The sequence below is a fragment of the Henckelia pumila genome, chromosome 2 (assembly GCF_033568475.1).
Source record: "Henckelia pumila isolate YLH828 chromosome 2, ASM3356847v2, whole genome shotgun sequence".
Classification (NCBI taxonomy): Eukaryota; Viridiplantae; Streptophyta; class Magnoliopsida; order Lamiales; family Gesneriaceae; genus Henckelia; species Henckelia pumila.
This window is the reverse complement of record NC_133121.1, coordinates 12,065,775-12,093,158: the sequence shown is the minus strand read 5'-3', so window position 1 is coordinate 12,093,158 and position 27,384 is coordinate 12,065,775. Positions and strand designations below refer to the sequence as shown.

Genomic DNA, 27,384 nt, shown 5'->3' with positions numbered 1-27,384 from the left:
TATGTTATTTGATATTTTCTTAAATTGGTTACAACATAAAAGATGCTTATATAGTAGCATAGAATAGGTACATGTCGGCCACTAGTCGGAAACATGGCCGGAAGTACCTTTTTCTGGCATTCAAAGTTCAATGATTATCACATCAACAAATCCAAAAATCTGTTATTAATCGGTTGATAATTTGGAAAATTGTTCAATATAAAAATTTTAGATCTTCAAAAGTTACATCTACTGAAAAAAGGCCGGCCGCGCGTGGCCAACGGAAGGCCAATCACGGGCTGGATCAGAGAAATTCCGATGGACGAACTTTTCTAAGGTTATTTTCGACTTTTTGACCAACTTTCGTGATTTCAAATTATCTTCTAATTACTGCGAATTTCTTATGGAATTAAACAAAATAAACTAGATCAAATTCTATTAAAAAATGATTTAAAAATTATTCAACCTATATTCATAACTCTGATGTATGAAAAATCAATTTTAATGTATTTTAGGAATTTACCCGACAATTTTGGATTACCAACCAGGTCTGCACACAGTAAGTTACAAGGCAAAGAAATTACTACTCATTTTTCTAATACAGCCTTTGGTACTTGGCCTGGAAATGCAATAGAATTTTATTATTGTTCAATTCAATGTGCATGACATCATATCATCTAGCATATTGAATGCATTATAATCCAAAGTTCGTTCCAGCATATTTCCTGGAGTTTTTTTAGAAATGAACTGTATACATATATTGAATGGAGCCATGAACAAGAGAATTCGGTTTGGATATTGAGTTCACTGGACAACGCAGCTTCGGTCCAGAAAATGAGTTCAATGAACAATGGGCCAAAGAGCTGGGTATATGGTTCATCTGAACAACACGTGCCGATTATTTAGATCCGAAAATGGTTCACCCTGGCTCATGAAATGATTCTAAACGTGAAAAAAAGTGCTACGCTAAATAAATTGCGGGAGCCGCCTTTTTAGCCCACGAAATTTATTCGTGGAATACTCACCATCAATGTATATTATTTGAAACTGGGGCTTGCCCCAATGGTTTCACCTTGTATTTCCCATGAATTGGTTCGAGTTCGAGCCCTCCCACCCCCTTAAAAAAAATGTATATTATTTTTAACTAATCGACTCTTCATGACATAATATTTATTTAAGGTTATTCAAACATGATATTAGTATTCATCATAACTATTTAGTACTTCATTATCATCTTATACAATTATAAACTAACCAATAGTTAAAATTCACTTAGTCCTTAAATACTTAACCATATGTTTTCTTTCGTCTATTGTAATTTTTATACGGATCAACCATGTTTATATTTACAATAAAAATTAATATTTATTGCATAAAAAATAATATCTCAAATAAGAGATTATTATCGTAAAATTGATAATTGAAATCGTCTCGAAATACTTTTTGATTCCTATTTATAATTAAAAAAATATTTTTTGTATAAAAAATAATATCGAATGAGAGATTTTTCTCGCAAAATTGATTATTAAGACGTCTCACGAGATTTTTTGATTAATCTTTAACGATCAAGATTCTTATCGTATAATTGATACTTGAGACCTTTTTTTGTTTTGAAAAATGTTAAAGGTATAACAAATATCGTGTACAACGATATTTACAACAATAATATCGTGAGATTTTGCTATTTTATCGCGAGATTTTGATAAATTAAATTATTGTATTAAATTTGTTGTGTGTGAGATTTGTTGTACAAATTTCGTTGTACATGTAACATCAATCTTTTGTTTTTAGGTGCAACTTTACACAATAATTTATAATTAATCAAACTACCTTTTATTGGAATGGTCAAATTATATTATATCAAAATAAAATTACTATTATACATCTTTACCAAAGTAGAATTTCATGGTTTATTATAGTCTCACACAGACTGAATTAACCTGGATGGCTTGCGAAGAAGGCGATCAGCACTCCAAATTCTTCGTCGCCGTTCACGTAGGCGCGGGATTTCACGCGCCGTCAAACGAGAAGGCGCTCCGAACGGCCATGAAACGCGCCTGCTTTGCCGCTGCTTCTATTCTCCGAAAGGTATTCTTTGAAAATAAATCTTACGCGAAAAGCAACTCAAATTTTCGGTGACTCAAATGTTTTCGTGGCTGTATGTTTTGCTGAGAGAAATGGTGCTCTGCACTTGTTTTCTGAATAATTTTGAGTAGAATTTTTGAAGATGATATTTGATTTTGTCGGTCGACAATTATGCTCTGAAGCATCTGAATTTGATGTTGATTTTGCATTTTTCAATCTTGTTAAGAAGCTTGATTTTTTATTTTTTATTTTCTGGTTCAGGGATCTGGCGAGAGTATAGATGCTGTTGCAGCTGCAATTCAAGTTCTGGAGGTATAGATGATTTTTTAAAACCCTTTTTGTAATGGCTTTTTGTAATGCGGTAGAGAATAGATATATATAGTTGTGGTGTTTTGTCTAAATATTTGAACTGTACGATAATCTTTCAATCTTTTCCTATTCATTTTCCTGTGTTATAATTCAAAAAATTGATTCACTCTAACGTAGGAAATTGTTTTATACCTTTTAGTGGTCTCTTTAAATTCTAATTTACAGAAACATGGTTTTTGATAGGATGATCCTTGCACAAATGCTGGGCGAGGCTCAAATTTGACCGAGGATGGGCATGTAGAATGTGATGCTAGTATAATGGATGGCAGATCTGGAGCTTTTGGTGCTGTGGGGGCAGTGCCAGGTACTCTGCTTGAAAACATTGAGTTGTGTTTTAACTTGAAGATAAGAAAATTGCTACTGATGTAAACATTTACCCGCTGTTTTCATTAATGTGTTACATTCTTGTGAAGTTGATGGTTACCAGGTGTTAGAAATCCAATCCAGATAGCTGTTTCGCTGGTCAAAGAACAGATGATGGGTTCATCACTTCTAGGTCGGATAAGTCCCATGTATGTTCGCTTTCTATTGGTCCTTTGAACATATATAGTCTAATAATCATTTTGCACTTTCAACTGCACCTTTTCTAATGTTGGCTTCTCTGGAAGTGAATACTTGTGTCGATGCACTTTATAGACATTGAATGGTACATGTCTTTTTAAATTTCTGAATTAGACAAATGGCTTCATCATCATGTCTTGTATCATTTTTTCTCATGTGACCTACTTCTTTCAAATACGATTTGCCCTGGTGTTCATTGACTGGAAATTCCTGTTGTCTTTTTTGTCTTATTCACTAATTAGACAGTTGCAGTGTTGTACATTATTTATAGGAAGTGTGAAAATTTGTTTTATGGCACAAGAGCATCGAGTAACGCTCTGCCCTCTGTCTATTGTTGTTTATTATCTGACGTATGTTCATGGATTCTTTGGGAGGCGGAATCATATGTTTGAATAGGTGTAATCATGGGTTACTTAGAGAAATTTGTGTTGCAGGTTTTTGGTTGGTGAAGGATGCCTTGCATGGGCAAAGTCCAAAGGTGTTGTTGCAGATGAAACTATAGCAGAGGTCAATGAGGTATCATATCTATAGTTGCCTGTTTCAGCTATGCTTTAAAATAATACATCCTTCAAACATTTATTTTAATTTTGTTCTAAATTACATGAAATACTTCATTTCGCTTAAAAATAAAAAAATTTGAAAATTACATGAAATACTTCATTTCATTTAAAAATTAAAAAATTGAAAATTACATGAAATACTTCATTTCACTTTTTTTTTAAAAAATGAAAGCCTTTGATTTCAATTCAAAAGTTATTTATTTTGCAAAACTTATTGCAGTGGCTGGTGACTGGAAAGACAAAAACTCAATGGAAAAGATACAAAGAAATGCTTGATGATGCCAAAGCTTTGACCAACTCAGTTACAGAAGGATGCATAGGTCTGGAAGCATCATTTGATTCAAAATTTTTCATTGTACCTTCTAAGATGTGTTAATTTACCACAGAAACGTATTTATATCATGTTTGCTGTAACACATTCTTGCGTTTTCACATTGTCATCTCCTTTTAGCTCTTGTCAGAAAGCATGATTACATCTGCTGGGTGAATTAATTCCTCATCTTTGTTTGCGCTATTTATCACATGCATAATGCATAATGCAATGCCATGGTTTTAACTGTGTCGTCATATTTACCATATACATCATTGGCAAAGCAGAGGTGTAAGAATGCAAAACGTTGAATTCCGGTCATGAAAATTATGTAGGGCTAGCTTCTGAAATTTAAAGACCACTGAAAATCACTCTCGTTGGAGTGGACTACTGTACTAATTTAGAAATTTGAAGAAAATTACAAATGTATCTGTGGTGTTCATTTTTTACTTCCCTACATCTTCTATGCTGCCGGGTTCAGAGTTACATCCTCTAGCTTGGATATGCCTCATTGTCTGTGTTCTAAAAAGTTCCGTGCCTAGCTCATAGAACACTTTGCATCACATCTATTGCTTGGTGTTCAATGATTTTAAAAATGGAAACCATAAGCTTTATATTCCATCTCTAAGGCACGTGCAAGTTCATGGAAAATTTGCCTTGTGCATTTTCTTTGTGATTAAGTATCTTCTTTATCCCATCAGTAGAGAAAACATACGATCTTTCAAAAGTTAGGGAAGGCGGTATTCAACTGTCTACACCCAATATGCTAGAAGAGGACATGATAGCAGATACAGTTGGAGTAATTTGTGTAGATTCTAAGGGACATATAGCTGCTGGAGCCTCAAGTGGAGGTATTGCCCTTAAGGTGATACATGTTTAAAAAAAACTTGAATCCAGCCCTTATTAAGTAATCACTCTTTCTGTTGTTTCTCATTTATTCAAGTTTCACTGATTGAAACATATCCTGATTATTTGTCCAGGTTAAAGGTCGTGTGGGATTGGCAGCAACGTATGGTTCGGGTTGTTGGGCATCCTCAAAGGGCCCTTTTGGTGCTCCGTTTATTGTTGGTTGCTGTGTGAGTGGTGCGGGAGAGCACCTAATGAAAGGATTTACTGCCCGTGAATGCTGTGTATCATCTTCATTGTATGTTCTTCAATTGGTTTCTTAATATTTTTATTTTGGTTGTTTACAGACAATTTTTTACAATCTATGTAAAAAGGGAACCCTAAGCACTTTTCATTATTGCAGGTCCCAGAGTGGTCCAGTGTCCGCTTGCGCGAAAGTTTTACATTCTTTTCATAGGGATGATCAATGTGGCGGTGAGAAAAGTGCTGGAGTTTTACTAGTGCAAGCGGAGGTTTCTCCTGCAATGGTGATATTACTGACTCGTACATCTGATATTTATTTTGTGAACCAATAAAGTCTCTGAACAGCCGAAGGAAGCTTGTACAATGATAATTCCTCATTAATTGGTCGGTTTTGTAGGTTCCTGATGCTTCCATGTCACTGAAAGCTGTAGAATTTGTTGCTGCCTATACTTCCTCTTCCTTTGGAGTAGGCTATTTTGGGAATTCTATGGAGCGGCCAAAGGTACACTAAAAGTTCTTTATGATCAATCTCCATACGAATTTATTTTTTTCAGATGATGTAGTGTTTCATGCCATGACATTTGGATTGCTGTTCTTTTACGGGCAATTATTATTTCATTCTTAACAGGTATCCATCCTGCGTAATACAAGGCTACAGCAACAAACTGGAGTAGATCACTTTGCTGCACGAGTTAATCTAGCCAGCCATAATTTGTAGTGTCACAAAATATCGCAGTGCATGTACCTCGAAAGAAATGGTTTGATACACAGATGAGAAACTCGCTGATCAGTTTATGCTCGAAAGTCGAAACATGCGGAACTAAAGATCTAGGATACCAGAGATCTAGCCTGAAATCATTTCGAGCTTCCAATGTCGGTCTATCGTTTGTATTTATTTGGAGTCTGAAATAATGTATTTTAATTTTGTGCTTAGATATGATCCCATTGGTAATAAACCTGAGGGCTTAATGCTTGCATAATTTTGACAATTTCTATGTAGATTACCACCTTCGTAGACCTGATATTTTATTACAAATTATACAAACTCTTGATTCTGTTTTTCAAGACACGTGACGCATAAGAATAATAACCACGGGACATAAATACACCAAAAATACATTGATATGATGGTACAATCACTTTGTATTATCCCTCCGTACCAATCAAAAGAATTTAAAGTATTAAATCACTCAATTTTAGAGTAAAATAATTTGCATTAAACACGAGGGACATAATTAACACTCAAAGTTAACAATCAAAGAATAATGAGGGCAAATAAAAATACAAATCCGGTCAAAACCAGGATCCAATGCCCAAATTTTCCAGAATTAATGTTTGATTCATCATTCATTAGTTCTTAGTGTAATGAATTTCTGCTGCTATGTCTCTGTACATTTTTTTTTTCCTTTTTTTACCAAGGTGGTAAATATATATACCATCATGTTTTTGCTCCCAACCGTCGCAACTTTAAACAAAATCATATTGTCACCCTACGCGTATATACTGTGTGACGAGTCATATTGCCAATGCTCCTTCATTGAATTGGTTCTCGTCGGAAGAGTCAGAAGGTTGAGGCTTAGGTTTACTAACTCGAGTGAAGCCGTAACCAAGAGAGCTTCCACTTGCCTCACAAAGCTGGGGAGACAGAGAGGGGCAAAGAATTTTATTAAAAAACATCAAAATACTTCTAAGATCTTTCCTAACAAAATAATATGAAAGTAAATCACATGAACAAGAGTTTAGGCCTAAAGATATGACAGACACTCTACGCTAAGCCTAATACTTTGATTCACACTCCTTGCCATGTTGTTGTAAGAAGGAATTCTCAAATGACATCATAATATTTTCATTTTCCAGTTCTAACTGATGTGAAATTCAGAAAAAAAGCTCAAGTTTCCAACATGAAACGATGGACATGTAGCGACTCCATCGCAATGGAAATAAAAACTTGACTGGTAACGAGAATGTAATTTAGACCTTGTGTAGGAAACGAGACTTCCAACAATTTGATGTTAATTAACAATAAATACATAATGTTGCATACCTCAGTAAGCTCAGATAGGTGGCGAGATCTAAACTCGTTTATTGCAGCAGCTATCTCTGATGTCTGCAGTTTAGCCTAAAATAACGTGCAGTCATTAGCGACAAAAGTTTTTGAATAAGCAAGCCAAGTATACAGCCAATACATGATTTGAAATAGATAAAAACCCAATTTATGATCACCATACATAAAGGTTCATCTTCATTTATACAAGGACATAGATTTGACTGGGGTCAAATGAATCAATTCTTCCGTGAGAAGATAGTAGTGGTTTGGCCAAAAAGCCACATCTCCCTACAAACTCTTCTTAACATTTTTAAGCAATAGAGCCCAAAACGAACTAATTTTCTACATCAAATATGTGATGTCACTCTTAAATTTATGCATCTTCTAATTTTTTTTATTTTCAGGAAAAAATTATATTTCATCATATATATTGAACATCCAAAGGGTGTGTCCAACAACCAACTCTCTTTTAAAATCAATTTATATCCGATTCAAACAAAAATATATTAGAATAAAAAAGGAGGAAATTGCTCCAACCAAATCACAATAAAACAAACTTGAGTGTGTTTGGTTGCGGAAGCCCACCAAAAAATGTTTTTTCTTATAAACTTAGAGATTTGGTTACAACATCAGTTTTTTTTGAGTGTGTTTGGTTGCGGAAGCCCACCAAAAAATGTTTTTTCTTATAAACTTAGAGATTTGGTTACAACAGCAGTTTTTTTTTTAAAAAACTGCTGTTTAAATGCTTTTTTAGAAGCCAGAAATTTTGGTTTTTGGCTTTTGCTTTTGTTTCTACTTCTATTTAATTTGTTACAAAAAAAAACATTTTTCAATATTTATCCAAACACTAAAGCCGCTTCTGCTCTTTTTACTAAAAGCACTTTAAAAAATGGACTTATTTAAGTGTTTTTTTAAGCAACAAGCTTTTGTATCCAAACTCACCCTCAACAGTTTTATCTCAACCTAGATGGTAACAAATTTATTCCAATGAATCAGATCTGGTCTCAAAGTGTAACAATTATATCACGGTTGGTTTACTTACTTGTGCAAGGACAGCAGCTGCTAACTGCAAACTTGGTTCCAAAGTCTCGGGAACAACCTGTCACAAAATTGTTATTTGCGAAAGAATGATATTTTAAAGAGCATGAATTCCTCTAAAGAATTTTAACTGCTAGAGCCCAAAAGCCGTAAAATACCGCTGTTGCTCCAGCCTTTTCTAAGTTGAGGCCATGATCAACATCATGAGCACGGACAAAAGTTTTGACATTGGGAAAATACTTGCTTAGAGCCCAAACTGTTCTATAATTTGCTCCAGGACTATCTAAAGTTACAGCCGCAGCACATGCTCTTTCGGCTCCAATCTTATGAAGAACCTGGAAACCATAAGTTTACAAACTGACTTATTTTTCAGATGCACCATAATCAACCTTTAATAAAAAATTACCTCTCGACTTCCAGCATCACCAAAATATACAGGAAGGTCAAGTGCCCGACCAACAGCGACTCGGTCGCTGCAATGATAACACTTGAAAATAAGCGTTCAAATGTAAAGTTCAACCGTGTCTTTTACACACCATGCATGTGAGGAACAAGACACATCCAATTTAGCTAGTTGGTCGTTCCTATTTAGCTACCTTTTGAATTGGTAGCTAGTTCTAGAGTCGGTAATGGCAAGTTGCACATAAAGGTGATCGATAAATTTAGAGCGACATGTCCAAACCAAAATAAACTACTCCCCAAGCACGAAACACGTTCTCTCAAGAATCGAGACAGGAAGATACCATGCAGAACATTCAGATCAGAATAAAACTATCTTTGATTTCACGACCAACATAAAAATCACAACCCGCCACCCTATATCAACTACCTTTAGTTGTTGAAAATACTTGTGAAACTATGACCTCGTCTGTCCACAACTTCAAGTACTTTAACTTGTATAGTTTATCTTGTCAAAAAAAAAAAACTTGTATAGTCTATCTACAAATACCAGCTCTCTGAAAACTATCAATGGCAAACAGCGAGAAATTCACTTCTGGCAATAGGAGGATTTCTACCCAATCACTTTTTCTGCCACAGAAATTATTTTGTGTAGTTAATAGAGTTTGGGAAAAGGAATTACACCTTCTGACATCAAGTGCAACAAATGGAATCAGTCTTTCAGAAAGAAGCTGCCCTATAATCTGAAAGATACGCAACAAAAATCAGATAAGCATAGGACTAATTTAGTATTAGATTCACAGACATGATAGGTGATAACCACTTGGATATGTGCAATACCTGACCAACTCGTCCGAAACCACATATAATTATATGATCTCGCAAATCATCTGTCTGAAGAAACCAGGAAAATATTATAATATTTCATTGGGATACAAAGAACACTGAAACAAATGTGAAGATGCTTGAGGGTAAAACATATTGCTTGCATTATTTATGATATCATCTCATAGGAGGAAATATTTAAGTAGAATAATTGATTATGCAATGTAAAAACCAAGCAACCCAAGGGACTTCATATGCTGGATTAATGAAGAAAGACACCTAAAATAATAAACTAAGTTGTGAATTTTTTCCATCAACTCAAATTGCATAGGTGACCCACGTGGTCAGACCAAAATAGTTTCTACCACCATCATTTAGTAGTCATCAGAGAATGCCAACTTGATGGGAAACACAATAAGTTCAAGCAAATCTAAAGAAAACGGTGCCAACACGTTTTAAGCTGGCACATTCAGTAATGACAGAATGTTACAGCAATCTACCTCACTTTCCACGGGCAATAAACTCCGGACATCATGCAGCTCAAACCTTGAGGCAATCAATTGGCCTCCAGCAGCCAACCATGGTGTGAGGGCCATGGAAATTCCAACCACAAGAAAAAGCAACGACGACATTTGTGTAGACATTATACCCTGCAAGAAGGCCAGAGAATTGGTTGAAATAATAGAATGTTAATGATTTTCTTTGATTTTCAAGTCTCATTTTATGACTGTGCGCCCTTCTATTACTTGAGCTCTAGTACCGAATATCAGATAGGCATGCCTCTCTCTCTATCAATAAGTTATAATCCTGTGAGGAAAGACAGTGCTGCTTGACAGGAATAAGGGAGGAACAAAAAACATTAAACAAGTGCATATGGCGCTAATTTCTTTCTTTTTTGTAGAAGAATTATATTGTTGGTGGAAGTGGAAAAACATGATCAGCCTGATTTTCAATATACTAAATTCATTGTCATGATGCAGCATTTCTTGAAGTGTTAAAATATTTCTAAGGAACAAGAAATAAGTTTAGTACTCTATTTCTGAGATACAAGAGCTACAAAAGATATTCCAGAAATTTAACGCTTCAAGTGAACCACATAAGCTAAGCAGCAAAACTTCTGAAATCACACATAATACGTGAGAGTCAAACCTGATTAACTGCTTCACCAAAAGCTACAAACGCAAATTCTCCACCTGGGGCAAGCAGAAGACCAACTCTTATTGCTGATACAATTGAAATACCAAAAATCCTTCCAACTAGCACGACCAAGATTGTCTTGCCGACAACTAGAAGTCCTAATGCTCCAATAACAACTGGGAAGTTCGAAACTAGAAGTTTTGGATCAATGGACATCCCAACCTGGAACATATTATACATGCTTTGAGTCATAACGGCGGGTAGTGCCCTATGTAAAAAAGATATAAAATTAAACATGATGCAATTGGAGTAATTCCATGTAAACATTCAAATGTATAAGAAATAAGATACAATCCCAAGAAATGGAAAGTTCTGAAACACACATTATGTGAGGCAATATTTTCTAAGACGATACACTGAGTCACTGATACACGGAATAAATCCAAAATTTACAAGAAAAACTCCCAGAGGCAAACGTAAATCAGCAGTGAAATGTAATCAAACAATCGATGATAGGATTCACACGCACTCCTAATTAAACAGTATACCGTCATGAAAAAGAGACCCAGTAGAAGACCGCGGTATGGGGCAATGTCAGATTCAACCTGCAAGGAAAACTCGGTTTCCGCTAAAAGCAAACCAGCCAAAAATGCTCCCAAAGCCATGGAAAGGCCAGCCTGTTTTAATCACAAATAAACTGTATCATAATTATTTAGAAAATTCACAAGCTACTTGACTAAGATGAGCACATAGAATAACATCCAAAAACTAGAGTTCTCTTACCCTGGCAGTAAGGAGACTAGTCCCTAAGATAACGAGAAGAGTATTTGCAGAAAAAATTTCCGCATTTTGATTCTCTGCAATTTGCTTATAAATTGGTCGAAGAAGCTGGAAGGAACAGAACACAATTTGTTCGTTACAAAAATATACGTATAATAAGCAACTACCACATAATACGGGAGAAAATTCAAGTTCCCTACAGTCACATGAAAACATTGTGTGTACTTTGATAACAAAGATATCATAGAAGCTCTATTCATACATTTTGTTAAAATGACTCCGTTAAAGCCAAAAAAATAAACTAGGACCAAACGCAAGGGTGCTCTAATGTGTCAGAAGATGATAATTGCTTACCAAGCGGCCTCCAGCAATTATTGCTGAGATAGCTACAACTGCCTTCACGGCTGCCAGTCCAAGTGCTTCGGCAATGGCTTGGAAACCAACCTAAAAACCATAGAAATATTGGCAACAGTATCAACAGATAATAGCTGGTTCTTACAATTAATATAACAAGCATACAAAATCAAGGAGTGCAATAAACAACTGTGAACAAAGTTGCTTTTATGAACAACATTAATTAGCATAACCATAAAAAAGAATAAAAATATGCAGATAGGACATCATGTCATACAAATCTTTTCAATCCATAATCAACAGAGCAAATTTATTACCCCTCCTTTAGATGAACTTGGTGATATAAGTGGAATCAGGATAAGCAAAACTACCACAGCCAAGTCCTGAAAAGCGAAAATGTATAGCCTGTATAAATATTTACCACCAAAGCTCATAAATGGAGGTTGACGGAGTGGGTGTAAAAGAAGTTTACAAAACACAAGCATTGGTAAGACAAGGGGGCCCAATAATAGCAGATGAGAGAAAATATGAAAAATAATACTCAAAGATTAGAATGCAGACACCTGAAAGAGCAATACAGAAAAAGTGGCTCGGCCATGGCGTGATGTGCTCTCACCACGTTCCTGCAGGACCTATAGATATCCCAAATAAAACATAACAAACATCTTTGGAGCGATAATACTAGAATTCTTGACAGGTGGCACGCAATAAAACAAACTACCAAAAAAGCAAAATATTACAAGAAAGCCCGTTAGAAAAGGAGGCTCAATATATAACTCCATAAAGACTTGCACATACACTGCTTCAATTATGTTTACCTGCAAGACAACAGCAGTTGAAGATAATGCAAGGCCATTCCCGATGACAATTGCAGCAGGACTAGGCTGACCAGCAACAAAATGAGCTAGCAGGCCAGCAACAACAGCTGTCACCAAGACCTGCGTTTGTACATGCACCTTAGAGAGAAGAAGTCTTGAACAGGGAATTGGTGTTCAGAGTTGATATCAGAAGACAGATATGAGTTAGCATTAACAAGTCACAACTCATATTCGGTCACCTGTGCAGAACCCAGTCCGAAAACATATTTTTTCATGGAACTCAGCCTTTCAACAGAGAGCTGCAGAAAAGCAATTTGTCATGGATTGCCACTCATCACTTATAATTGTGCACGTGAAGGTGATACTTCCGCAAAATTCAAACTTGGAAACTTTGTGAGCCCTACCTCAAGACCAATATTGAATAACAAGAAGACAACTCCAAACTCAGCTATTGCCTTCGTTTCGTGTACATTACGGATAATAGATAGACCATAAGGTCCAATTAAGATTCCAGCAGCCAAGTATCCAAGAACAGGACTGCCTACATTATGCAACATACAGAAGAGACATCAATAACAGCAATTGTGTTGGCCTAATCAATGCTGGAACGATGGCTATTTGATTCATGGACATGATCGAATTTAAGAACATCACGAATGTGGGATCAAGATCATTAAGATTTGCTAAAAAAGGATGATGACGACAGATTTTGGCATGGTTCGCTATTTAGTATGTATGGAGGCTTTCTAGAACGCGTCTCGTTTTTTTTTTAGTGGGGTCTGGGAGCAAACACACTCACTTTCAGTTTACCTCCAGGAATTTTCAGGAAAAGAGGTACAAATATAACACTGGCAAGTAGTAACCACAGCATGTCGAATAAGGAAGCTTCCTCCTCATTTATCTGAAAGGAAGATAATTAAAATTACAAACTGGGGTAGTATCCCCTAGCATGAACAAAGAAATAAAGGGTTCCCATAAACCACATGGAAAGGAAACTAAGTCATGCCTCTTGATGAGGAAGCATTTCGACCAGTTTCTTCATTTTCTGGGGAAGCTGTTTAATGCGTGGAACTAGAGGCTTTGCAGTAGCTGATATTTCATCAATACTGGTACTGATAATATCTGGCTGCTGAAATAGCTGAGCAACCCTTCCACCCCGTTGGACATAGAAGGCAATACTGTGTTTGATTTCAAAAAAAAATATTTACCATTAAAACAAAGCTAAAATGAAGCGAATTATTTGCATTATTATAAAAACATAATTGCTTCTGTCAATTTATATAAATAAATTAATGTATTTCTGGCAATTGTACGAAAATTGCCAATAAATAATAACCTTACCCAGCTCCAACAAGCAGGGACCCAAACACCAGCTTTGGCAGCTGCTTTCTAGCAGACTCTACAAGACCATGAAAAACTGAAGCTGGTGTGAACTCCTCCCCCTCTATAGAAGAGAAAAATGAGGCCGAAAAGAACCGAGAGGATTTTTTTATCAATGCTTTTGGAGAGGTCAAAGGTGAACCCTCTCTTGTTGCTTCTTTCTGCATTTCCTGTATCTTACTTTGAATTGTTTTCAACTTCTCTGCATCTGCTTCAGGGTCTTTTGGAATGTCCAGGCTCAACTTTTCGTTCTCTCCATCACTCACATCTGACAAGATTAGTTCCTCTAACTGGCCACGGGGTAAACGTTCAAGTATCTCAGCAACTTCAGCTAGCGCCTCTCGTTCCTCAAGAATGCCATCTTCAGATTTTTCTTGAGATATCTCTCCAGCAACACTGTCCTCAACTGCAGAATCTACAGCATCACCCTTGGAAGAGGAAAGTTTCTTCTCCGCTCTTTGTAATGCAATCTCAGCGTCATCAACATTTTGTGCGGCCTTCAGTTCACACGCAACAGCTTGTTCTGCAAGAAGCATAACGTTGGCAACGTCTTCCTCTGCTTTAGACACTTTAATCTGTGCCTGCTCTGCAACATTGTTCAGCCTGTCCAATTCCTTTTGCAACTCCTCTTTCCTGTTTTGTAACCTTTTGAGCTGAGCCTCACAATTTTCTAAATGACTGCGACACTCACTTATTTCATCCTTAGCAGCCAAAAGCACTTCATCATCTCCCATGGATGAACTTGATGCTTCGATTCCATTGTCATCATCTGAATCACTTTCTCTCAATGCTTTCGGAGAACCGTTGTTCTCTTTCACAATTTTCAGTGAATCAACTGCCACTTGGAGTTTTGCCTCAGCCAAAGAAAGGCCTGTCATTGCTTTCTCAACGTCTTCTTTAGCAATAGCCTCTTCATTCAGTATCTCTTGAATATTACCCAGCGAAATATTTACCTCGTCCCAAGCCTTTACAGCTTCATCTTTAAGTGCTATAGCAGCTTCTGATATACTCTGGGCTTTTTCCTCAAACATGATACTATTAGACCTCGCAACTTCCAAATCTTTCAGTGCCTTCTGCAGCACCTCCCTCAATTCATCCAAACCAAGAATTTCAGTTTCTTCTTTCCCCGACCTTTCTTTGGAATCATCAGACACAAGGCTAGCTCCATTATTGCCACTCTCAATCAATTCAGTGTCTCTAGCATTATCATTTACATAAGCAATCGAATCATTCCCCTGACAATGAGGTAAAATAACATGCTTTGACATTTTAAAAATAGTGCCACAGTTGTAAAATGGATAAGAATTGGCATCATTATACCACAACCTCGGATTGCCCAAAATTCTTGTACAGCCTGTGCTAGAGCAACACAAAATGTTTTTCTTCAATTTCTTCCCCAAATAACCTTTAGGAACTAGTCCCATATCTCCAAACAAGTTACAACTAAAACCTCTATATTTTAAGCTCGTGGGCATATTTAACTTTTCCTGTACCCTGCAACTTGCAACTTCACCACGGTGAGTCACATTGGGTTGAGATATATGATATGCAATATCCATCATTCTTTTCCTTTTATGATGGAAAACACATAATCATCTGCGTATTCTTCTTTGATTTCCTGAAAATTACCAGCACTAGATCAACCTGAAAAGGAGTAAAAAGAAAGATACAACTCTACCAAATCACAATAAGTACAGTACATCAAAAACTTAACTGCATAAATAAGAGATGTTTCATTGTTACTATGGAACATGAATATGAGGCATATTCAATAAGATTTATACACCGCAGGATTTTTCTTTTCCAAACAGTTCTCAAAGCTTAAGGTGAAAAATAGAAGTTTGATTTTTATTAATTTCATCTTTTTTATTGATCATGATCAAACTTATTTCAGTGCAAATCTTGTTATATTTTAATATTATTCATATTTTTGAATAACTTGATTTATTAAACATGAATCTCTTTGGGGCTTCACCAATGTTTCTTTACAAAATAACCATAAACATCAAACTAAAAAATACATATTTAAAACACCAAAAAAAAGGCAAAATAACCTTCATTGAAAAATTACAACCACAAACTATTTAATCCAATTAAACGAAAACAACATAATTATTTATATCCTAACCGCATGCAATGTGTGCTACATGTTCCTAGTAAAAGTTTATATATGTAGACAGTGAGACAGAAATAGAGTTTACAGTTCTAGAACTTTGAAATCATCAGCTTTGGAATTAGGACAAGGGAAGAATCTGTGATGAAAAACACAGGGTGTTTCAAGTTTTTTTTTTTTTTTTTTCAGTTTTCTATGATCACAGGGTTTCAGCCTTTTGTGAATCATCTAGAATGAAAGCAATTCGCCATTCCACATAACTTCATTGCAGTATACTAATCCAGATTAATACCAACATAAATATAAGGTGAAAAGACCCAAACTACATCCCAAGTCCCAACCCCCACACCTCCACCACTCAGTAACTAGCACAGAGTATTTACACTTACTGCATGCACCCTTCTAAACGAACATAATCTACATCAATTCAATTGCAGTTCAGAAGCTTAAGCTCACAATTGAATTTATTCGTACCACCCTTACTCAATAAACTACATTAAACTGGCAGAAACAGTGGGCTGGACGAATCAACTCCCCACCAAAAACCCACAAAAATAACTCCAGAATGAAGCAAGATACACACACAACTCCAAGAAAAATGAGTAAAAATGGGATTACCGAAGCAGACGTAAGAAGCTTGATGATGAAGAAGCAAGGGGCACGGATTCATCAACAGGTTCACTGGGAATATTCGTATATTTTGTTAAATGAACTGGGATTTGGCGTGAGGATAAACAAGTGAATCTAAATACAAAAAAAATGTGCGGAGGCCGTGAAATCACGACCTTTTTGTGTAGTTTGTTTGTCCTTTGCAATTGGTGAGAAGGTAGTTGTTCTGGAAGAAAGAATCTGAGGAGACAACTGTCCGTTTGAGGAATAACATTTGTCAATTGTCAAAATATCTTTTGCCTTGAAAAAATAATAAAAAAATAAAGTAGCAAGTTTCTTTTGTAAAAAAAATAGATTTATAGGTTGTTTGGTTAAACTTATTAAAAACAACTTATAAGCTCTTAGAGTTTAAGGGTTTGTTTGGTATCAAAATTCAGACCAAAAAAGCACTTTTTTAAAAATAAAAAAAAAAGTGTTTTTTTAGTTTATAAGATATTTGGATGCTCATTTAAGTGCTTAAAAAATACTTTTTTTAATTAAAAAAAGTCTATGAAATTCAAACGGGCTCTAAAAGCTGTTTTTAGAAGCTTATAAGTTGTCAGGTCTTATTTTAAAAATAAGATGATAAAGTGTTTGGATGAAATTATTTTTAACAATTTAAATATGTTGATGTGTTTGGTATTATAAGATTTTTTTATTGTCAAAATTACCAAAAAAAAAATATAATACTATGAATGTAATGTAAATAGTTATATATGTATATATATAAATAAAATAGTTTTAGAATTTTATCATAAATTTTAAACATATATTTAAAAAAATAAAACTATTTTATATTTTAATTTTTAAAAAATTTGATAAATTATGTAAAATGATGGGTAGGGGGCATGGTGGGTATTTAATAAAATATATAAGGATGATATGAATAAGTAAAATATCAAAAAAAGATCTTTTTCTAAAAAATAGGGGCGACCTTACTTTTTTAAAAACAGCTTATTTTGACATCTTATAAGATTTTTGAAAAATATTTTACCAAACAGATTTGAAGAGCTAACTCCAAAACAGCTTATAAGCTGTTTTGTAGAGCTTATAAGCTCAGCCAAATATCCTCTTTAGTTTTGACATTCGAACTAATATTAAAAAATATTTTAGTTTTTTAGTTTTAAACAGACGTAGAAGTAGAAGATTGAGACATTTTTTGAGATTGTTTAAAAAAAAACACTGTCATCTAATAAATAGAATTTCTAGTTAAAAAAAAAGCTTTTTTTTTTTAAAAAAAAAACTATTCTAACCAACTATTATATTTAAGAAAAAATATTTTTTTTAAAAAAAAAAGGTTTTAGTTCATTAGTTTCTGCAACCAAATAAAGTTTAACTCAGATTCTGTGGTAGCTTCTACGAGAGCATGATTATGTTTCTATAAAGTGATTATTATTATAAAAAAAGTCAAAATTAAAATATGTAGTGACCTAACCCGGAACACCTACCAGCTTGCACTTAAGCATACAATTAACATAAACAAAAAAATTAATCAACAAAAATATTTTGCGAAAACTTAACACCAAGTAAACAAACCAAATCGACATAATACAACCGATAATCCTGAAACAACAACATAACATGTTTTAACTTATACAAACAGAACTGTATTTGAACAACCCAAACATAAAACAACGAAATCAGAACTAAACCTCTCAAGCAGTCACTGGCTCCGCTCCTAACCTTGCCTTGATCATCCTAGCTCGTCCAACCTGAGTTTTTCCCTGTCGAGTGGGGTATCCAAGATAAAACCAAGGACGTGACGACTAACATCCAATAATTAAATTATGAATATACAAATCGATGTGATACATGCACGTGAAGTGACTGGGTAACTGGTCAACTATCAAAACATGCTCAGAACTAGGCGCCAAGAGTGAGTAGTACCATATGGGGTACGATCCGTTGGGTATCTCACGCACTCATCTAGATCACTGTAGTCTCGGCCTTTATCATCACGATAACTCTCGGTGTCAGATCGTATAACAAGAGTGTAGGGCTGATCGACCCTACTAGAACGATTATCTTGAAGGAGACACATGCTCAACATGAAATATGCACATGCTACATGTATATAAAACAATAAAATATATATGATATATCATGTCACATAAAGCATGCATACTCTATGGATACCTCAGTCAGTACTTGTGTACCTCTTGTGACGTCCCGTATTTTTAAACATTTTCAAGAATGTAGATGCGGAAAAGTGTGGGGAAATTTTTCAAAACAAAAGTGCAGGGAATGCATCGCACTAACTCGATCCACATTCCAAATAAAATTTAAAAAATCTAAAACGATAACAATAAAAGTTCTGTATCTAACATGCACAAAATATTTGAAACACGGATGCGACCCTACAAGCAAAGACGAGCTAAAATATGGCACATCAAAACTTAATACTAACAAAATGATTTAGAACTAATAGTTTAGAATCTTAAGAGGATAGGGGAATGTGAGTTTCAATAAATAAACTATGTACAGAAAATACCTATAATATATTCGAGGAACCGATATAGAACTATCAAACTGAAATAAACATTAAAAAGATTAAAGATTGAAATCCTTAAAAATCATCATTAAAAGACTGACAATGAAAATAATTAAATCCTGATCTTTAAAGAACATGAATAAAATAATGTAAATACATAAATAAAATAAATAACATATGAAAATCTTCTTACTTTATAAAAACGTTAGAGATTCAAAACTGTCGTGTCATGCAATGTCTTAGCCTCTTGGACTCTTCAGCCATTCTACCAAGCTTTTTAATTCATTACATCTCAAATCCAACTCCATCAATCAAGTATAATGAGTCTAAAGAGTCAACAAGCATATATATATATATATATATATATATATATATATATATATATATATATATATCATATATGAAACATAAAACTTAATACAATGACATAACATAAACATAAACATAACATAAAACTTGTCATTTTGGGGTAATGATATATGTGTATTGTGGCAACCGTAAGAGCACATCATAGGTTCCCGTGATCATGGTCGTTGTACAACAAGCATATGGCTTTCACCCTTAAACTTTCATTCTTTGGATAGCCGCTCCGGAGCTCATCCCGAAGTGCATACCCCGTGTAACCATCCCGTGAGCCATAGTTGAACAACCGCTCCAGAACTCATCCCGAAGTGCATATCCCGTGTAATCACCACAAAAAACATACGACATCAAAATATTTTTCATGCATCATAACATTCATCGTATCATATCATATCATATCATATCATCGTCATTCTTTTTTTTTTTCATCGTAACATCGTCGTAACATTTTCTTCATAAACTGTAGTGATCCTTACCGAGATCACCTACTAAATAGAACTTAGACATGCAATTAACTTAATCAAATAGTAAACCAGAAATAAGCTGCGGAAACAATAATCAATATACAATCTCAAGGAAAGGAAACTGTAAATACCCAAATAGTTTATACAACCAAATCGAAAGCTTGTATCAACCCAATACAAAAGAATAAATCCTAGGCGAAGCTCCAGCTGGCCAACTACTGCCTAGCCCCTCTTGGATCCACCCGCCTCATCCAATCGCAAACCTGCCCCATGGAATAGGGTGTCCAGAAACACAGAGTACGAGACATGAGCATAAAACGCTCAGCACGAGAGTATGAGTATACATGAATGCAACTGTACCGCCTACTGACTAGAGGTCAAGAATCAGATAACAAAGACAGATCGGGCCCTGGTATGGAGCACGTTGTGTCGTCGCTTCAGGAGGTGGCTCATATACCAAAAACCAGTGGATACTCCGGACCCAAATCGATAGAAGTCCATCCACTAACAGGATAGGGTAGAACCCTACTAACAGACATCTCAAAAGAGATAGCTCAAGATGCAAATGTATGAAGCATAAAATCATGTCATATAAATCATGCAGTCACATAATACATGCATACTCAGTCAGGATATCTCGAACAGTACTTTCGTACCTCAAATACTAGGCAAGCTCTACCAGCTCTAGGTCCACGCCTATAATCCGCACTACACTGCCAAATGATATAATATCATTAAAGCGCTCTAAGAGCCTTAACTAAGCTATTGCATACTCCTAAATATTTTTAGGAAGCAAAAGCTATACCTTCGTCCGTCGTTAGCCCTTTGATGTCGATGCCTCCAAAACTAGGGCACAACTCCGTTGCGTCTCCCGAACGCCTTGCCGACCACCGGGTCAAGCCTAAGAAGGCTAGAACTACTAAAATAAGCCTAGAATAGAGAGAGAACTCACGGAATTGGTGAAGAAATCTGAATCCTCGGCCCTATATTTATAGGACACAAATGGAACCTCCGATGCGCCATCGGAGCTTTCGTTCTCGCTTATCCGCCACGTGTCAAAATTTGATTGGCTGCCAACGGATAGGGGCAATCGGAACCTCCGTTCTAAACCAGAGCTTCCGATGTCTCACACGTCATGCATGACGTAATACTACCGGAGCTTCCGTTGCACACCGGAGCTTTCGATCTCCATCGGAGCTTCCGTTCCTGCCAACGGAGCTTCCGTTCTGGTTGATTCCCAATTTGCTTAATTAATATTATAATCACTTTAATTGGGTACGGGCTACTACATTCTCCCCCACTTAATATATTTCATCCTCAAAATCAGATCTTAAGTACTGAAAGTAAAACAACATGCAGAAACCTTCTTTATTCAAATCAAATGTTAACTGAGTTTATAACTGAATACAACTCGAAAATGAAATCAAAACAATTCAGGATGTTCTGAATGCATCCTGCTTTCGAGCTCCCAAGTGGCTTCTTCAGTACCTCGGCGCTGCCACTGAACTAAAACCAGAGGAATGACTTTATTCCGCAAGACCTTATCCTTATAATCCAGGATACGAATAGGTCTCTCAACATAAGTCAAGTCCGTATCCACCTGAACTTCAGACGGCTGCAGAATATGAGACTGATCTACCACATACCGTTGCAACAGAGATACGTGGAACACATCGTGAATACTAGACAGATACGGTGGCAAAGCTAGCCGATACGCTAAATCGCCAATACTCTCCAAAATCTCAAATGGACTGATAAATCTGGGAGACAACTTGCCCTTAAGGCCAAATATGAGAATCCTGCGGAAAGGTAACACTCTCAGAAACACTTTCTCCCCAACATCAAACTGCAGAGGCCTAACCTTGGTATTAGCATAGCTTGCCTGACGATCCTGTGCAATCTTAATCTGTTTCTTGATCTGATCAACAATATCTGCTGTCTGCTAAACTAACTCTGGTCCTTCAGCCTGTCTCTCCCCCACTTCTTCCCAGAAGAGTGGAGTACGACAACATCGCCCGTACAACGCCTCAAAAGGTGTCATTCCAATGCTAGTATGATAGCTGTTGTTGTACGCGAACTCAATCAATTACAAATGATCCTGCCAGGCTGAACCAAAGTCCATGACGCATGCACGAAGCATATCCTCCAAAGTACGGATAGTGCGCTCTGACTGACCATCTGTCTCTGGATGATAGGCAGTACTCAAACTGAGAGTAGTGCTCATCGGACGCTGAACACTCCCCCAAAATCTAGAAGTAAACCTGGGGTCTCGATCACTGACAATGCTCACAGGCACTCCATGAAGTCGAACGATCTCCTGAATGTACAGCCGAGCCATGTGATCCACATTGTACTCTCGGCTATAGGAAATGAAATGAGCTAACTTGGTGAGTCGGTCCACCACGACCCAAATAGCATCACAGTTCCTCGAGGATACCGGCAAATGGGTCACAAAATCCATCGTAATAAACTCCTATTTCCACTCAAGAATAGGCAGACTGTGAAGCAAACCTCCAGGTCATCGGTGCTCTGCCTTGACCTGCTGACACACCAAACATCTCGAAACAAAATGATAAACACTGCGTTTCATTCTCTTTCACCAAAATCGAGTACGTAGATCCTTGTACATCTTGTTACTCCCCGGATGAATACTCAACTTAGTGCGATGTGCCTGAGACAAGATCTCCTCTCGCAACTCTTCATCCTCCGGAATAACAAGACTACCAGAAAAACACAGAAAACCATCTGAATGATAGTGAAATCCATACGTGCTACCCTCGTTAGCTAGACGAGCCAAATGCTGGGTCTTCGAGTCAGACATCTCAGCATCCCGAATCCGCGAATACAAAGCTGGCTCAGATAATATCGCAAACATCTGGATACTCTGCATACCTTTCTTGTGCTTGAAGGTATACCCTGAAGAACAACAGTCACCGATCGCACTAGACATCGAACAAGTCTGAAGTGCGGATAGTCGCACCTTGCGACTCAAAGCATCAGCAGTGAGATTAGCAGCTCCCGGATGGTACTTAATCTCGCAATCATAGTCCTTAAGCAAATCCATCCAACGTCTCTGCCTCATGTTCAACTCCGCCTGAGTGAACAAATACTTGAGACTCTTGTGGTCGGTAAAGATCTCAAATTTCTCGTCATACAGATAATGACGCCAGATCTTCAAAGTGAACACAATGGCTGCCAACTCCAAGTCATGAACTGGATAGTTGTCTTCGTGCAACTTCAACTGTCTAGAAGCGTATGCGATCACATGCCCATTCTTAGTCAGGACACAACCTAACCCCTGTAGAGAAGCGTCTATGTAAACCACATACCCCTCAGATCCCGATGGTAATGCCAACACCGGCGCAGAAGTCAACCGCCGTCGAAGTTCGCAAAAATTCTTCTCACACTCGGAGGACCACTCGAAATCAACACCCTTGCGGGTAAGTTGCGTCAACGGTCGAGCTAGCTGAGAGAAGTTCAAAATAAAGCAATGATAATAAACTGCTAGACCCAAAAAACTACGGATCTCAGCAACCGTTGTCGGACGCGACCAATTAAGCACAGCTTCAATCTTGCTCGGATCGACAGAAATTCCCTCCCTGGATATGATATGGCCAAGAAAGACCACTCGATCCATCCAGAACTCACACTTGCTCAGTTTGGCATACAACTGCTCATCCCAAAGAGTCTGCAGTACCAACCGCAAGTGAGAAACATGCTCATCTGCATTGCGCAAATACACCAGGATGTCGTCAATGAAGACTACGATAAACTTATCCAAATACTCCCTAAAAACATGGTTCATCAGATCCATAAATATAGCCGGCGCATTAGTCAATCCAAATGGTATCACTAGAAACTCGTAATTCCCATAGCGAGTACGGAATGCAGTCTTGGCTATGTCTTGATCTTGGACTCTCATCTGATGATACCCAGATCTCAAGTCAATCTTGAAGTAAACCGAAGTACCCTGCAGCTGATCAAAAAAGTCATCAATACGAGACAAATGATACTTGTTCTTTACAGTAACTCGGTTTAGCTGTCGGTAGTCAATGCACAACCGCATAGACTCATCCTTCTTCTTCACAAAGAGAAGAGGAGCTCCCCAAGGAGATACACTAGGACGAATGTACCCCTTGTCCAAAAGATCCTGTAACTGATTCTTCAACTCTCGCATCTTTGATGGAGCCAGACGATACGGTGCTCGAGAAATAGGCGAAGTACCCGTCATCAACTCTTTGCCAAACTCGACTTCCCTAGCAGGAGGAAAACCTGGAATCTCATCTGGAAATACATCTGGTAATTCATCCACAACAGGAATAATTTTTATCCCAACGCTCTCAGCGGACAAATCAACTGCATAGATAAGGTAGCCTTCCTCGCCAGACTCTAGAGCTCAACAGGCTCTCAAAGCTGATACCAATGGCATCGGGGGTCGCGCTCCCTCTCCATAAAAAAACCAGCTCTCACTCCCATCCGGATGAAAGCGTACTAATCTCTGATAGCAGTTCACTGAAGCTCGATATGTAGTCAACATGTCAATCCCCAGAATGCAATCGAAATCTTCCATCGCAAGAACCATGCGATTCGATATCAAAATGTTCCCTTCAAACTCTAAAGGGCAACCCATCACTAGACGCTTAGCTAAAACAGATTGACCCGTCGGAGTAGAAATAGAATCTACTACGTCCAGTGCAATGCATGGTAACTTATGTCTTTTAACAAAACGTGCAGAAATGAAGGAATGAGATGCACCAGTGTCAATAAGTACAAGAGAAGGTATGCCATATAACAAAAATGTACCTGCGATAACCTTCTCATTCTCCTCCACAGCCTGATCGTGTCTCAAGGCAAACACCTGACCAGAAGCCCGCGGCTTCAAATGAGAACTCCCAGCAGACTGTCCCTGCGACCTCTGCTGAACGGTGGCCTGAGAACCCGATCCTGAACCTGAACCAGAACCGCCTCCCACAGATAGTGGACAATCCCTCCGGAGATGATCAACCTTTCCAAAACGGAAACAACCTCCAGAAGCTTTACGTCAACGGTCGGTCGGATGGTTCTTCCCGCAATGATCACACTTCTCCTTCTTCCCAAAACAAACAACTCCACCAGAACTAGAGGAAGAAGAAGTAGATCCGAACTTCTTGAAGGACTGAGCACGGGGACCCAAAGAACTCGCAGGCCTAAACTGAGAGAAAGATCTGTTCCGCTGAATTCTATCCTCCGCTTGGTGGCAACGGCTCACCAAACCCTCGTAGGACATGTCATCACCGACCGCCACACGGTCATGGATCTCAGGGTTAAGGCCCTGAAGGAACAGATTGTACTTCATCTCAGAGCTATCAGTAATCTCTGGGCAATAAGACAACATATCAAAGAACTTCTGCTGATACTCCTCAATAGACATAGGTCCCTGCCGCAAGCTCAGTAACTCACCCGCTTTCGTCTGACGGAGTGCAGGAGGAAAATACAGCTTCTGAAAGGCTGTGTGGAACTCGGCCCAGGTGGTCACTCCTCTCGCCGCAATAAAGGGTGCAGAAGTAAACCTCCACCACCTACGGGCTCGCCCATCCAGAAGATAACCAAGTGTCTCCATCTTCTGATCCTCAGTACAGTGGAACGTCCAACAAGTCATCTCCATACGATCGAGCCAGTTCTCCGCATCCTCCGGAGACTCGCCTCCAACCAAGGGCTTAGGACTCATAGATAAGAATCGGCGCACACTGAAACGCTGATCATCATGGAGACGATGATGGCATTTCCGATGATGCTCTCGATCGGCATTGCCCCAACGACCACCAATACTGCCATGACTACTTTGATCATCGCAATCCGCCATCTACAAAAATTACCTCGCAGTTATCTTATGCAGAAATCTAAATCCCAAGAATACTATGCATGCTCTGATACCATAAATATAGTGACCCTTACCGAGATCACCTACTAAACAGAACTTAGGCATGCAATTAACTTAATCAAACAGTAAACGAGAAATAAGCTGCGGAAACAATAATCAATATACAATCCCAAGGAAAGGAATCTGTAAATACCCAAATAGTTTATACAACCAAATCGAAAGCTTGTATCAACCCAATACAAAAGAATAAACCCTAGGCGAAGCTCCAGCTGGTCAACCACTGCCTATCCCCTCTTGGATCCACCCGCCTCATCCAATCTCAAACCTGCCCCATGGAATAGGGTGTCCAGAAACATAGAGTACGAGACGTGAGCATAAAACGCTCAGCACGAGAGTATGAGTATACATGAATGCAACTGTACCGCCTACTGACTAGAGGTCAAGAATCAGATAACAAAGACAGACCGGGTCCTGGTATATAGCATGTTGTGCCGTTGCTTCAGGAGGTGGCTCACATACCGAAAACCAGTGAATACTCCGGACCCAAATCGATGGAAGTCCATCCACTAACAAGATAGGGTAGAACCCTACTAACAGACATCTCAAAAGAGATAGCTCAAGATGCAAATGTATGCAGCATAAAATCATGTCATATAAATCATGCAGTCACATAATACATGCATACTCAGTCAGGATATCTTGAACAGTACTTTCGTACCTCAAATACTAGGCAATCTCTACCAGCTCTAGGTCCACGCTTATAATCCGCACTACACTGCCAAATAATACTAATATCATTAAAGCGCTCTAAGAGCCTTGACTAAGCTATTGCATACTTCTAAATATTTTTAGGAAGCAAAAGCTATAATTTCGTCCGTCGTTAGCCCTTTTATGTCGATGCCTCCAGAACTAGGGCGCAACTCCGTTGCGTCTTCCGAACGCCTTGTCGACCACCGGGTCAAGCCTAGGAAGGCTAGAACTACTAAAATAAGCCTAGAATAGAGAGAGAACTCGCGGAATTGGTGAAGAAATCTAAATCCTCGGCCCTATATTTATAGGACACAAACGGAACCTCCGATGTGCCATCGGAGCTTCCGTTCTCGCTTATCTGCCATGTGTCAAAATCTGATTGGCTGCCAACGAATAGGGGCGATCGGAACCTCCGTTCTGAACCGGAGCTTCCGATGTCTCACACGTCATGCATGACGTAATACTACCGGAGCTTCCATTGCACACCGGAGCTTCCGTTCTCCATCGGAGCTTCCGTTCCTGCCAACGGAGCTTCCTTTCTGGTTGATTCCCAATTTGCTTAATTAATCTTATAATCACTTTAATTGGGTACGGGCTACTACATAAACTTTCCCATAATTCCATCATACACATCATAAAACATTTGCATCAAAATATTCTTATCGTTCATTAATCATACTTAAATACATCTTAAAATCATCATGAACCTTAAACATAACTTCAAATTATCATGTCACCATGAACTTGAAAATAACTTGAAACATGAGGCTAATATGTCATGCTCATAAAAATCTTTTCATGCTTTAAAATCATGCGTGCTAATTAAATAAAATGAGAACACAATCTTTAAATTCATAAAATTTCATGCTTTCATAATGAACATAATTTTCGTGAGAACATACTAGCATATAATGCATTACATAACTAAAGCGATCCACGTGAGTCGTTCTTTCCGTTTTTTACA

At 37.6% G+C, this 27,384-nt stretch overlaps 2 protein-coding genes across 5 annotated transcripts; one reads left to right on the top strand and one right to left on the bottom strand.

Annotated features, from left to right (window-relative positions):
• The first annotated feature begins 1,895 nt into the window (after positions 1-1,895).
• LOC140881317 (putative threonine aspartase) lies at positions 1,896-5,985 on the top strand. 3 transcript variants are annotated; one of them, XM_073286523.1, is made up of 11 exons: positions 1,896-2,067; positions 2,326-2,376; positions 2,617-2,737; positions 2,861-2,945; positions 3,429-3,510; positions 3,775-3,874; positions 4,569-4,729; positions 4,845-5,008; positions 5,114-5,237; positions 5,351-5,455; positions 5,582-5,985. In XM_073286523.1, exons 1-11 carry the CDS (start codon positions 1,924-1,926, stop codon positions 5,669-5,671), a joined length of 1,227 nt encoding a protein of 408 aa, XP_073142624.1. In that variant the 5' UTR covers positions 1,896-1,923; the 3' UTR covers positions 5,672-5,985. The 3 variants fall into 3 exon arrangements, with proteins under 3 accessions (XP_073142624.1, XP_073142623.1, XP_073142625.1); XM_073286522.1 differs by having other exon boundaries at positions 4,566-4,729; XM_073286524.1 differs by having other exon boundaries at positions 3,775-3,925; positions 4,566-4,729.
• A 203-nt stretch (positions 5,986-6,188) lies between these two features.
• Positions 6,189-16,690, bottom strand: LOC140879788 (K(+) efflux antiporter 2, chloroplastic-like). 2 transcript variants are annotated; one of them, XM_073283690.1, is made up of 21 exons: positions 16,463-16,690; positions 13,693-15,375; positions 13,358-13,529; positions 13,162-13,252; positions 12,756-12,892; positions 12,591-12,650; positions 12,352-12,471; positions 12,097-12,165; positions 11,851-11,916; positions 11,534-11,623; positions 11,183-11,287; positions 10,948-11,076; positions 10,412-10,621; positions 9,763-9,912; positions 9,278-9,331; positions 9,122-9,180; positions 8,445-8,511; positions 8,197-8,373; positions 8,043-8,099; positions 6,998-7,072; positions 6,189-6,588 (listed from the first exon to the last, which is right to left on the bottom strand). In XM_073283690.1, exons 2-21 carry the CDS (start codon positions 15,291-15,293, stop codon positions 6,469-6,471), a joined length of 3,609 nt encoding a protein of 1,202 aa, XP_073139791.1. In that variant the 5' UTR covers positions 15,294-15,375; positions 16,463-16,690; the 3' UTR covers positions 6,189-6,468. The 2 variants fall into 2 exon arrangements, with proteins under 2 accessions (XP_073139791.1, XP_073139792.1); XM_073283691.1 differs by having other exon boundaries at positions 13,693-15,349.
• Between the last annotated feature and the right edge of the window lie 10,694 nt (positions 16,691-27,384).